This window comes from Theropithecus gelada, chromosome 16, assembly GCF_003255815.1.
Source record: "Theropithecus gelada isolate Dixy chromosome 16, Tgel_1.0, whole genome shotgun sequence".
Taxonomy (NCBI): Eukaryota; Metazoa; Chordata; class Mammalia; order Primates; family Cercopithecidae; genus Theropithecus; species Theropithecus gelada.
In genome coordinates this window covers 9,410,220-9,422,896 of record NC_037684.1, presented here as the reverse complement: position 1 = coordinate 9,422,896, position 12,677 = coordinate 9,410,220, and the positions used below count along the sequence as shown (strand labels likewise).

Below are 12,677 nucleotides of genomic sequence, written 5' to 3'. Positions count from 1 at the left end.
TGCAAGCTCCGCCTCCCGGGTTTTTACGCCATTCTCCTGCCTCAGCCTCCCAAGTAGCCGGGACTACAGGCGCCTGCCACCTCGCCCGGCTAGTTTTTCGTATTTTTTTTTTTTAGTAGAGACGGGGTTTCACCGTGTTAGTCAGGATGGTCTACGAACTCCTGACCTCGTGATCCGCCCGTCTCGGCCTCCCAAAGTGCTGGGATTACAGGCTTGAGCCACCGCGCCCGGCCAGGATTCACATTCTTTACACTCTGTGGAGAGTGAGCCGACGGACTGTAGCCTGCGCCTTGACAAGTTCCTTTGTTCTTTGTTTTCTTTAAATTACCTTTTTTCCTTTTTGTCTTAGAAAATACTCATCGAAGAAAATGAAACGAGAGCGCCCTAGAGATCACTCAGAGCTGTTCTCGTAGGTTTTTAACTTCCCGTTGCTCAAGGGCCCACGCTGGCATCTGGGGTGTGCTTGCACCTGCAAAGAATCCAGCTTCTAGGGAGCAGCGCGAGCTGGTAAGTTGATCCTGCTCCATCGCTAAACCTTCCAGCCTTAGTTTTTCATTTCTGGGGCGTCTGCTGGCTCTGGAGGAGGTGGGGCACCGGTAACACAACCCCACCACTCCAGGGAAGACCCCCCAGCCCTATCCCGGGCTGCTTTCTCTCCCTTCTAGGGCAGGAGAATAAGGGTCTGGAGGAAAACCCCAACTTTCCACACTCAAGTAACAAAAGGACCAGAGGCTACTTCCTTTGCGACCCCTCCCTTCCTAAGTGACAGATGAAAAACTGAAAATACCTCTGATTGGTCCCCTCCCACAACCAATCAGGCTAGTCTCCAGGGCCAAGTCTTCATTTGCATAGGAGTGTAACTTTGTAACTTCGCTTTCTGCAGCCAATCAGATGTTTGCACAGGGCATAACTTTGTAACTTCACTTCAACTTGCGATTGATCGCTTTCTGCAACCATTCAGACTGATCTCGGGCTCCTACTTCATTTACATTGTGTGCACACCAAGTAACCAGTGGGAAACCTTTAGAGGGTATTTAAACTCCGGGAAATTCTGAAACCCGGCTCTTGAGAGCCCCTATCCTCCGGCCTGCTCCCACCCTGTGGAATGCACTTTCGTTTTCAATAAATCTCTGCTTTTGTTGCTTCATTCTTTCCTTGCTTTGTTTGTGTTTGTCCAATTCTTTGTTCAACACGCCAAGAACCTGGACGCTCTTCACTGGTAACATATTTTGGCAAGCCAGCCAGGAGGTAAGCCCGAAGTCTGGGATTTATTTTTGTTCTTTACCTTTTCCTTTCTGCTCCATACAGGGGAATCTCTCTCTTTTTCTTTTCCTTTCCAACTTGGGATCCTTGGTGGGCAGCGCCTAGACACGCAGGTGACTGCAGGTTTCTGGCCAGGGGCTACTCTCCAGTGCTGCCTTGAAGGCCAAGGCGTGAATGGGGATGGTTGCCCTGCCCGGAAGCGGGAAGGACTTTTTTTTTTTTTTTTTTTTTTTTATTTTTATTTTAATTTTTGGGGTACATGTGCACCACATGCAGGTTTGTTACATATGTATACATGTGCCATGTTGGTGTGCTGCATTTATATTGGGTATATCTCCTAATGCCATCCCTCTCCACCCCGCCTCCCCACTATAGGCCCCGGTGTGTGATGTTCCCCTTCCTGTGTCCAAGTGATCTCATTGTTCAATTCCCACCTATGAGTGAGAACATGTGGTGTTTGATTTTCTGTTCTTGCGATAGTTTGCTGAGAATGATGGTTTCCAGCTGCACCCATGTCCCTGCAAAGGACTCGAACTCATCCTGTTTTATGGCTGCATAGTATTTCATGGTGTATATGTGCCACATTTTCTTAATCCAGTCTGTCATTGATGGACATTTGGGTTGATTCCAAGTCTTTGCAATTGTGAATAGTGCTGCAATAAACATATGTGTGCATGTATCTTTTCCGTCTTTTCTGGTTGTGGTCCCTGATCCCTATGTGTGACACAGCTTCTCCAGGGCGAACTCACACGTGTTTCAGGTGACTTAAACCTTTTTTCCTTGTGTTAAATTTTTCCCTTCCCCTACTCTACTGGCTAAGGACAAAAGAAGCCCACCTAGCCTCCATTTCCTCTCATTAAAGTTCATGGCTATCACTCTAGTGGAATGGGAACCATGGGAAAGCCTGGGCTTATCAAATTATAAGGATGCTAGAAGTCAAGGCCTTCATCCAGAGACAAAAGGAAATCTCACAGTAGGCCATTGCCTCTGGAGGGAAAGCATGTAAAGTGGCACTGGTGCTCACCTAAGGTCAGAGACGTCTGATGCTCTAAGATTGGACCCTAAAGGGGGATGCTCTGGGGGATCCTCTGGACCTCAGCCTCTCCAAGGGGGATTCCTTTGGTAGAGGTTCTTAGGCCTAGTACTAAGCCCTCCTTAGAATTTTCTCTTGCAGTTGTAATACTGTTTGGCCCCAATATTGTTTGGAATCTGGAGTTTGCAGTTGAATAGGAAAGTGGGAGGGGTTTGCATGTGTGCAGGCTCTTGTGCTGCTGTTCTTAAGCAGGGGCTCTGGTTGGCGCTGTTTGGCCCCAGTGCTCTTTGAAGTCTGAGGAAGTTTGACCTTTAAAAATCAAGCTACCATGGAAACTGTTGACTTATAAATTGCAAAAGTAGTTTATAACCAATGTTTGGTTTTTCAAATTCATATTCCTGGGAAGACAATCAAAGCTTCAGGTACATTTGGCTACCCGATGGGCCATTTAAGCATTTACAAAGGGATTTTATTCAATGCCATTTTCAATGCATGTTTTCTTGTTGTATAAAAACTTTTCCCATGATTATGCTACAGTGTACTTTCACCAGGTAAAGAAGGTTTTTTATGGTTCACTGAGAACAATTAACCCCTTCACAATGTAAAACCCATAGGTTAGATGTTCTCAGAACATCTACTGTTAAGGCCATAGTTACACAACAGACTTTAAATTCTTTTGAGAAAGTTATGATAGAATTGACCGAACAGAGAAATATCTGTGCAACTGCTGGCACTTGGAGTCTATGGAGAAATACATTAAATGAAGATTAAGAGATTCAGTTGTAGGGGATTAATGAAGAGATTGTTTACTTAAGTTAGTAGATTCTTTATTTAGTTCATTATTTGATCTATTTAATTTTAGATGGTTTGGTTTATGGGGACCCTGGGCAAGGAGCATCCTCCAGACTCTCAGTATTATCCTCCCAATAGTCATCATAATAATAGGCTCCCTGGTGCGCTGTATTCTCTCAAAGGTTTTCAATGTTTGCATGCAGCCATCTCTAGAATGTCAAATGGTCTCTCTTCAACTGGAATGGTAAGAAGTGAAATAAATATGCGATCATGAGGACACCGTAACCTATGAATGATATGCTGAGACTGGAAACCCAAAATGATGGTAACTGAGAGCAGCTCTAAGGCCTTACATTTTGGTTACATGCTCACCTAAGTGAGAACCTGAACAAAAAGGGGGAATTTTTAAAAACAAAATTATGAGAGGCCAGTGTTTTGGACTGAGCTCATGTGCTAGGCCCCAACGGATCAAACCAAACCAAAATGGAGTTGCTCATTCTAAGACTTTAAGGAAACACACAGATCCTAGAACAGATCAAGTTTTTGTTTTTCTCCTGCAAACAGAATGTTTCAGTGACCAGCACAACCTCCATCGGTAAAACTTTCCTGTCTCTGTAGCAACTTCTGTCAAAACTGCAGGCTGTTGAGGACTTAGGAATGGTGGACTTGGAAGCTATAGGTTGGGTGGAACTTTTGCTCCTGCATGGGCTGGGGAGCACCTGAAGGAGCTGTGGGACCAGTGAGCCAGGGATCTGCAGTGTTCGAGCAGAGCTAGAGAGGCAGGGAGGGCAGAGTGCTCTATGGTCAGGCTGGGCTTGGTGGGTGTCCAGAGCTCCCAGGGTTGCCAATCCTCCTGGAGTCCTGAACATGCGGGGAGTTGGGAAATAGGTTCTTTAGATGAAACGTGACCAGGAACTGATGAACTTCATTGCTAGATCCTAAAAGAAAAACCAAGCACCCTCACACTCTGCTGGTTTATCATCTAGAAGGTGGGAAGGATGAGAGCAGTGCTGTCCTGAACTAAATGCAAAGTGACATCCTAGGAAGGCAAAGAGTGTTGCATGATTTTTGTTTCCCAGGAGGTAGCTCTTACAACTTCTGTCCCACCCTGTGTGCAGTTCCTACTAATCTGCTGTTCTGACATAACTCTAAGGAGATCTGAATGCCGTCTCCTTTCCCATTAAAGAGAGTCAGCAACATAGCCTAAATAGTGAGTGCAGATCTGATAGAATTTCCCCTATAGTCAAAAGTATAAAGGATTTCAGTGGAAACATCTAACCTGTAAACCTAGACCCAAAGTTTAAGGGAGGCCAGTAAGTTTTAGGCCCTAGGGATTTGGTAAGCTCAATCCCCAGCTAAATTTTTAAGGAGTGTGTTCCAGATGTATGCTTGAAGGCAGTGATTTTGAACTATGGAAAGTTTTACACAGCTGCAGGTGTTGGACTGGGGTGGCCAGGATCCCAGGCTAGTCCACAAGCACTGGGTCCTCTATAAGGTGGCTCAACTGCAGCTCCCATGGGTTCCAAGTTTCCCAGTGGTATGGGCACCCTCCTTAATCAATCTGAGGGTGAGATGTGATTTCTGTCCCCTTCTGTGTCTGGTGGGTTAGCCAAAAAAGTTCACACAGAGCTGGGCCTGATGTAGACAGTGCAAAAACGTGGGTTGGGAGGAAAGGGGACAGGACTCTAGTTACAGAGGCTGCAAAAAGTATCGGGGAGCAGAGCAGAGGCTGCTTGGTGAGGCATTACCAGAAAATTGTAGGACTGGGACTGTGTGCCTGGCTAGAAGCGGAACTGATTCTCCTGCAGCCTTTATGGGTAGAGATGGAGAATCTCTTCTGTCTGATCAACAGGGAAGGGACTTGCCTTTGGGGCAGCCTTATGTGTAAGAAATGTGAAGAAATTGGGTCTAAAGAACACAAATTGTGCTATAATACTATGGAGAAAGCTCAGCATGGCAGAGATATACATCTTCCTCTGCTTTCTTGTGTAATTATGCCATATTGAGACTATTATTGAGTTTTAAATTTAAACTTCAATGATTGTGCTTACCTGGCTTCACTGTTGTTCAACTACCAGGAGTCAAGTCCTCCTTCCTTAGATTCTCTTTTTTTGGAATCTCTCTGGGTCATGTTCAAATGCTTTCTTCTACGGACCCAGGCCCAGGGAGCCTATTTGAATGAATGCTAGGTCCAATATCTCTTAGAAGGCAGCCCTCTCTTGGTTCCCTCTGAGTTTTCAGGAAACACTGAGGGAAAGATGCTGCTTTCTAATAGCTTTTATACCACATCCTCTTCCCCTCAAAAGGTACAGGGCAAAGTGCTGTAATCACCACTAAGATAAATTTGCTAGAGAAAAATCTGATACAATTATTTGGGAAACTATTTGATAATATATATCAAAATCTTTAAACTTTTTGTCACTTAATACAGTAATTTAACTTTTACAAACTTCTGTCTCTCTCTGTGTGTATATATACACTCTATATACTTACCTAATTTCAGCTTAATTATGTACCTAAGGCACAAGTTCAAGTATAACCTTATGTTTCACCATGAACCTTTATTTCCACAGATTCAGACTCTTTCTTCTCTTACATAATTTTTCCCCTTCAAGGTTCTATTTCTTATATCCTGAAATCTGACTTCTTTTCTGTCTGCCTCTTCTGGCCTCCAATACTCGATTTAACCATCTTTATATATATCTGAACCGTATCTGTATATATAATTGAAGTGCTTTGCCAGGGCACTCTTAGACTCAATGAAAATTAGACTATGTGATTAGCATACCCAAGCATTGAAATAACAGAGTCAAGATTCTAGTACAATTATATTGAATGATTGAAAGCAACTTCAATGTTCAGTTGTAGGGTAGTAGTTAAATAATGGTACATTAATACCATGTATGAAATTATGCAGTTAATAAGGTTTTTAAATAATAGCTAATTATTATTTTGCAAAATTGATTGTATATACTATATTGATACATGGAAAAGCAAGGTTCAAATTGTATATTTTAGTTTTGGGCAGTATGGCCGACCGTGACCAACTCTCTCACTGCAAAAAGGTGCTCATACTGGGTAAAACGTGAAATAATAGAAACGCAGCTTGCATCCCCAACTCATTTTATGAAGCTACTTGATTTGCATTACCTGTCAACAAGAATAGGAGAAAGGGACATCGTGGGTGCAAAATCTTAAAAATATTATCGAATTGCATTTAATATAAAGAAATGGTGACAGGAATGATGCCAGAAAAATAGTGGATTAGGAAGCTTCAACTCTGTTTCTCCATGGAAACATCAAAAGCAACCCAAAACTGACTGAACTAACAACAAAGATCTGTTGCAACTAAATGAATGCCCAAGCAAGAAAAAGCAACATTCAAAGTTGTAGGCAATTTCATGATGTTTTTATTCACCCTTGCCCAACCTTTTGCCCTGCACGGCAAGGTCTTAGTCTTGAGGAGGCAGCATCACTGCTCCTAGTTTCCTCCCTGGAACTGATGGGGCATAGTAAAACTTATTTTCAATGTTGTAACCTGTCTGGGGACTGCCTGAGGGATTCATTTCTGTATCCCCTAACTCAGATCTCAAGTGAGGAGAAGTGACAGCCACTGCTCAGGAAAGCTGCAAGGAGACTATGGACCCCCAGATGCCTTAGGCAAGAGATTATAGCTAGAGACATAGAATAACCATCTAAAGCTCACAAGAGGAGGTGGGGTGAGATTCTTTGGGAAATTAAGACATTCAAAAGCAGCCATGTATGTAGAGGAATCAAGAAAGCCCCACTCAATCCAGGCAGGATAAATGCTCAGAAAAGACCTGAGAAGACCTTAAACTTTTTCCTCAAGCTGATCTCTAAGATCAGAGTATACTTAGCCAATCATTGAAGGTTTGCCTTGCCATAGCATTTGTCTGCAAAGACTGTGAGAGATCGCTGTTTTTTCAAATGCCCAGTTTCCAACAAAAATTCATAAAGCATACACACAACAGAAAAATACGATCTATCCAAAAGAAGAAAGTAAATTGGCAGAACACTTCTCTGAGGAAGGGCAGATACCACACATATTAGACAAAGATTTTAAAACAATGTTCTTGATATCCACATGCAGAAAATGAAATTAGACCCTCATCTCACACTAAATACAAAAATCAACTGAAAATCGATTAAAGACTTAGATGTAAGAGTTGAAACTATAAAACTACTAGAAGAAAATATATGAAAAAGATCCAAGACATTGGCCTGGGCAGTGATGTTTTGGATGTCATCCCAATGGCGCACAGGCAATGAAAGCAAATGTAGACAAATGGGATTACATCACACTAAAAAGCTTCTGCATAGCAAAGCAAAAAATCAACAGAGTAAAATAATAAGCTACAGAATGAAAGAAAATATTTGTAAACCATAGATCTGATAAGAAGTTAATATCCAAAATATATAAGAAATGCAAACAACTGAATAGTAAGAAAAAAAAAACCAGATTAAAAAATGAGCAAAGGATCTGAATAGACTTTTCTCAAGAGAAGACATTCTAATGGACAACAGATATACGAAGTAATGCTCAACATTACTAATCATCAGGAAAATGCAAATTAAAACTACAATGAGAAATCACCTCACACATGTTAAAATGGCTATTACAAAAAAGACAAGAGATAAAAAGAGATGGTGAAGATGTAGAGAAAAGAGAACCCTTACACACTATTGGTAGGAATTTAAACTAGCATAGCCATTATGGAAAATAGTATGGAGGTTTCTGAAGAAAAAAAAAGAAAGAAAGAAAAAGAAGGAAAATAACCACCATATGATTCAGCAACCTCACTCCTGGATAAATATCCAGAGGGAATGAAATCAATCTATCAAAGATATATCTGTACTCTCATGTCTATTGCAGCATTATTCACAATAGGCAAAACATGTAAGCAACCTAAGTGTTCACCAACAGATGAATGGATAAAAAAAAAAAAGTGGTACATAGAGATAATAAAATACTAGTTAGCCTTAAGAAAAAGAAGGAAATCCTGTCATTTTTGATAACATGGATGAATCTGGAGGACATTATATTAAGTGAAATAAGCCAAGCAGAGAAAGACAAATACTGCATGATTTCACTTATTTGTAGAATCTATCAAAGTTAAACTCATAGAAATATAGAGTAGAATAGTGGTTACTGGGGAAAGATGGGGTTTAGGGAAATATTGGTTAAAGGATACAAAATGTTAGTTAGGAGGGATAAGTTCAAGAGCTCTATTATACAATATGATGACTATAGTTAACAATATATTGTATTCTTTATTATTTATTTATTTATTTATTTATTTATTTATTTATTTGGAGATAGGGTCTTTCTCTGTTGCCCAAGCTAGAGTGCAGTGCCATGATCATAGCTTACTGCAGCCTTGAACTCCTGGATTCAAGTGATCCTCCCACCTCAGCCTTTTAAGTAGCTGGGACCATAGGCACAAACCACTGTGCCCAGCCAATTCTTACTTTATTTTATTTTACTTTTCTGTAGAGATGTGGTCTTGTTTTGTTATCCAGGCTGGTCTTGAACTCTTGGCTTCAAGCGATCCTCCCACCTCAGTCTCCCAAAGTGCTTGGATTATAGGCATGAGCCACCGTGGTGGGCCTGTATTCTTGAAAGTTGCTAAAACAGTAGCAATGTTCACCAGAAAAATGATAAGTCTGTGAAGTAGTGCATACGGTAGTTAGCTCAATGTAGCCATTCCACAGTATATACATGTTTCAAAAAAACACATTGTAAATGATCAATATATAAGATTTTATTTATAAATTAATAAAATAAAAATCAAACGCTGTCTTAAATATCTTCAAAGAGCTAAGAGAAAACATGGACAAAGAACTAAAGGATTCAACCCCAACTGTCCAAATAGTTTGGGGCTCCAATGTTAACGTTGTTTACATGTGATCAGGAATTTATATGGACACAGGTGGTATCCACAACCTTAGCTGAGTATCTGCATGATATTGGTCTAGCAGTGGACAGGAATATTCTGATCCCCTTTACATTCCTTTTCTAGTATAGTAATTACAACCTATGATGGACTTTATTCTCAATTGTCTCTATGCCACTTGGAAAACCTACACTTCTTAAGTTAAACTTCTTAACTTAAAAGTTACACTTAAGTTATACTTTAAAAAAGTTAAACTTAAGTTATACTTCTTAACTTAACTTAAAAGTTACACTTAAGTTACACTTAAAAAAAGTTATAAAAAAGTTACACTTTGGCCGGGCACAGTGGCTCACGCCTGTAATCCCAGCACTTTGGGAGGCTGAGGCGGGCGGATCATGAGGTCAGATCAAGACCATCCTGGCTAACACGGTGAAACCCTGTCTCTACTAAAAATACCAAAAAATTAGCTGGGCATGGTGGCAGGCGCCTGTAGTCCCAGCTACTTGGGAGACGGAGGCAGGAGAATGGAGTGAACACGGAAGGCAGAGCTTGCAGTGAGCCGAGATCGCGCCACTGCACTCCAGCCTGGGCAACACAGCCAGACTCCTCTCAAAAAAACCAAAAACAAACAAACAAACAAAAAACAAAAAAACTTCTTAACCTAAAAGTTACACGTAAGTTACACTTAAAAAGAGTTGAACTTAAGTTATACTTCTTAACCTAAAACTTTCCATTTAGCGCAACGCAGTGATCCCAATAGATTTTAAGGGAACAGAGCTAATGGATTAGGGATACACAGACTAAAGCACACTGTCTTAATTTGTTTAGGCTGCCATAACAAAATACCACAAACTGGGTGGCTTACAAGTAACAGAAATTTATGACTCAGTTCTGGAGATTGAGAAGTTCAAGATTAAGATGCCAGCACTGTTGGGTTCTGGTGAGGGCCCTTTTCCCGTCGCAGACTGCCTACTTTCTTGCTGTGTTCTCACATAGTGGAAGGGATGAGCTAGTGTTCTGGGGTCCTTTTTAGGAGAGCACTAATCTCATTCATGAGGGCTTCACCCTCATAACTTGATCACCTCCCAAAAACCTCATCATCTTGGGAGTTAGAATTTCAACATACGAATTTTGGGGGAACACAAACATTCAAACCATAGCACAGGTGTTTTGTATATAAGAATTTTCCTTATTGAAAATATGCAAATATTAGATTTTAAAAAGGCACAATGACTTAGCCCACTTTGCTTAAGATCAATGGCCAAAATTTGTAAATCTAATTCATTCTTACAAGAAGGAAAAATAATTAACATGACATATTGCTGGATGTCATTAGACCTTAACTGGAAATCTTCCAAAAGATTTATCACCATAAGTGGAGATAATTAAGGTAAAAACTGAAATTGTTAAAATAAAAAGAAAAGTAGAAATAATATGTATAACTAAAGCCTGGTTCACTGAGAAGATAAAAACATAAACTCACTCCAGGTGTTGTTTAAGAAAAGGAGAGAGAAAACAGGTTGTACAATATTAGGGACTAGAAAGGAGAAAAAGGGCAGATAAAGAGATTACATAATTAGAATACATTATATAAAACTATAGTAACAAATTTGAAAATTCAGTAGGAGTACAAATTATTGTAGTCTTAGCTCAAAATTTGTCAGTTTTCAGTTCTTCATACCTATATACTTACCAGTCTAGTGGAATATATACTGCACAGGATTTTTTTTTGCATTTGCCTCATAATACAGAATTTGCTATCTTTCTAGTTCAGGTCCTGTTCTAATGGCTCTGTCTATTTTACAGAAAAGAATTTCTGCTTGGACACTGCATAGCTGCTGGGAAAATGAACGTCAGTACTGATTTGGAAACCAATTATGCTGAATTGGTTCTAGATGTGGGAAGAGTCACTCTTGGAGAGAACAACAGGAAGAAAATGAAGGACAGTAAACTGAGAAAAAAGCAGAATGAAAGTGTCTCACGAGCTGTGTGTGCTCTGCTGAATTCTGGAGGGGGAGTGATCAAGGCTGAAATTGAGAATGAAGACTATAGTTATACAAAAGATGGAATAGGACTAGATTTGGAACATTCTTTTAGTAACATGCTGTTATTTGTTCCTGAGTACTTAGACTTCATGCAGAATGGTAATTACTTTCTGATTTTTGTGAAGTCATGGAGCGTGAACACCTCTGGTCTGCGGATTACCACCTTGAGCTCCAATTTGTACAAAAGAGATATAACGTCTACAAAAGTAATGAATGCTGCTGCTGCACTGCAGTTCCTCAAAGACACGAAAAAGACTAGACGGAGATTGTACTTAAGACCGGAAATGGTGGTAAGGAGGCCCCGTGTTGATATACAAGAAGAAAGTAACATGAAGGCCTTGGCTCAGGGCTTTTTTGACAGAAAAGAACTTGATCGGGAAGAAAAATTGACCTTTACTGAATCCACACATGTTGAAATTAAAAACTTCTCGACAGAAAAGTTGTTACAACGAATTAAAGAGATTCTCCCTCAGTATGTTTCTGCATTTGCAAATACTGATGGAGGATATTTGTTCATTGGTTTAAATGAAGATAAAGAAATAATTGGCTTTAAAGCAGAGATGAGTGACCTCGATAAGTTAGAAAGAGAAATTGAAAAGTCCATTAAGAAGATGCCTGTGCATCACTTCTGTATGGAGAGGAAGAACATAAATTATTCATGCAAATTCCTTGAAGTATATGATAAAGGAAGTCTTTGTGGATATGTCTGTGCACTCAGAGTGGAGCGCTTCTGCTGTGCAGTGTTTGCTAAAGAGCCTGATTCCTGGCATGTGAAAGATAACCGTGTGATGCAGTTGACCAGGAAGGAATGGATCCAGTTCATGGTGGAGGCTGAACCAAGTTGAGAGCGGGGGATTCGCAACAGAAATGCATTTGGCTTGGGTGGCAGGGAGGTTTTCTCTTTGGGATTTGGGGCAAGATCAATAGTCCTCAAATTTCAGCACCTAATCTATTAATCTCTGGTGGATACAATCAATAGTTCCCTGCCTCGGCCGGATGCAGTGGCTCACGCCTGTAATCCCAGCACTTTGGGAAGCCGAGGCGGGCGGATGACCGGGTCAGGAGACACAGACCATCCTGGCTAACATGGTGAAATCCTGTCTCTACTAAAAATACAAAAAATTAGCCGGGTGTGATGGCACGTGCCTGTAGTCCCAGCTACTCAGGAGGCTGAGGCAGGAAAATCGCTTGAAGCCAGGTGGCGGAGGTTGCAGTCGGCCGAGATTGCGCCACTGCACTCCAGCCTGGGCAACAGAGGAGACTCTGTCTCAAAAAAAAAAAAAAAAAAAAAAAAGTTCCCTACCTCTTATTTTCTTCTACACCCTTAGAAGAAGATAGATATTTCATAAAATAAGCACATGATCTACTTTTAGTAGCCCTACCTTGTGCAAAGATCCAGTTAAACCCGGAAGTTTCTTCCCTACCACGTCTTTACTAGCCTTGAAGGAAAACCCGTTTAATCCTTTTCCTTTTTGTTTCTGAGCTCTATTTCAGTAAGTAACCATTGCTTTCTTTCAGGAACACTTGCCTCTTTTACTTACTTGCTCCTTCGTGTTTCTTGTTCCCTTTCGGTTTCTTTCCTATAAAATTGCTTCCTTTTTCTTCTCACATTTGAGAGCCAAATGGTAG

The 12,677-nt window shown here is 40.7% G+C and overlaps 1 protein-coding gene across 2 annotated transcripts in view; it reads left to right on the top strand.

Annotated features, from left to right (window-relative positions):
- Positions 1–221: 221 nt before the first annotated feature.
- The window catches only part of SLFN12 (schlafen family member 12), a 28,657-nt gene continuing 16,201 nt past the window's right edge, over positions 222–12,677 (top strand). Inside the window, exons 1-2 of one of the 2 annotated variants that reach the window (XM_025363743.1) lie at positions 222–507; positions 10,810–11,888. In XM_025363743.1, the coding sequence (XP_025219528.1) occupies positions 10,850–11,888 (1,039 nt within the window). In that variant the 5' untranslated portion in view covers positions 222–507; positions 10,810–10,849. Of the gene's footprint in view, positions 508–911; positions 1,249–10,809; positions 11,889–12,677 lie in introns of those variants that run through there. The other variant, XM_025363744.1, reaches the window with a different exon arrangement.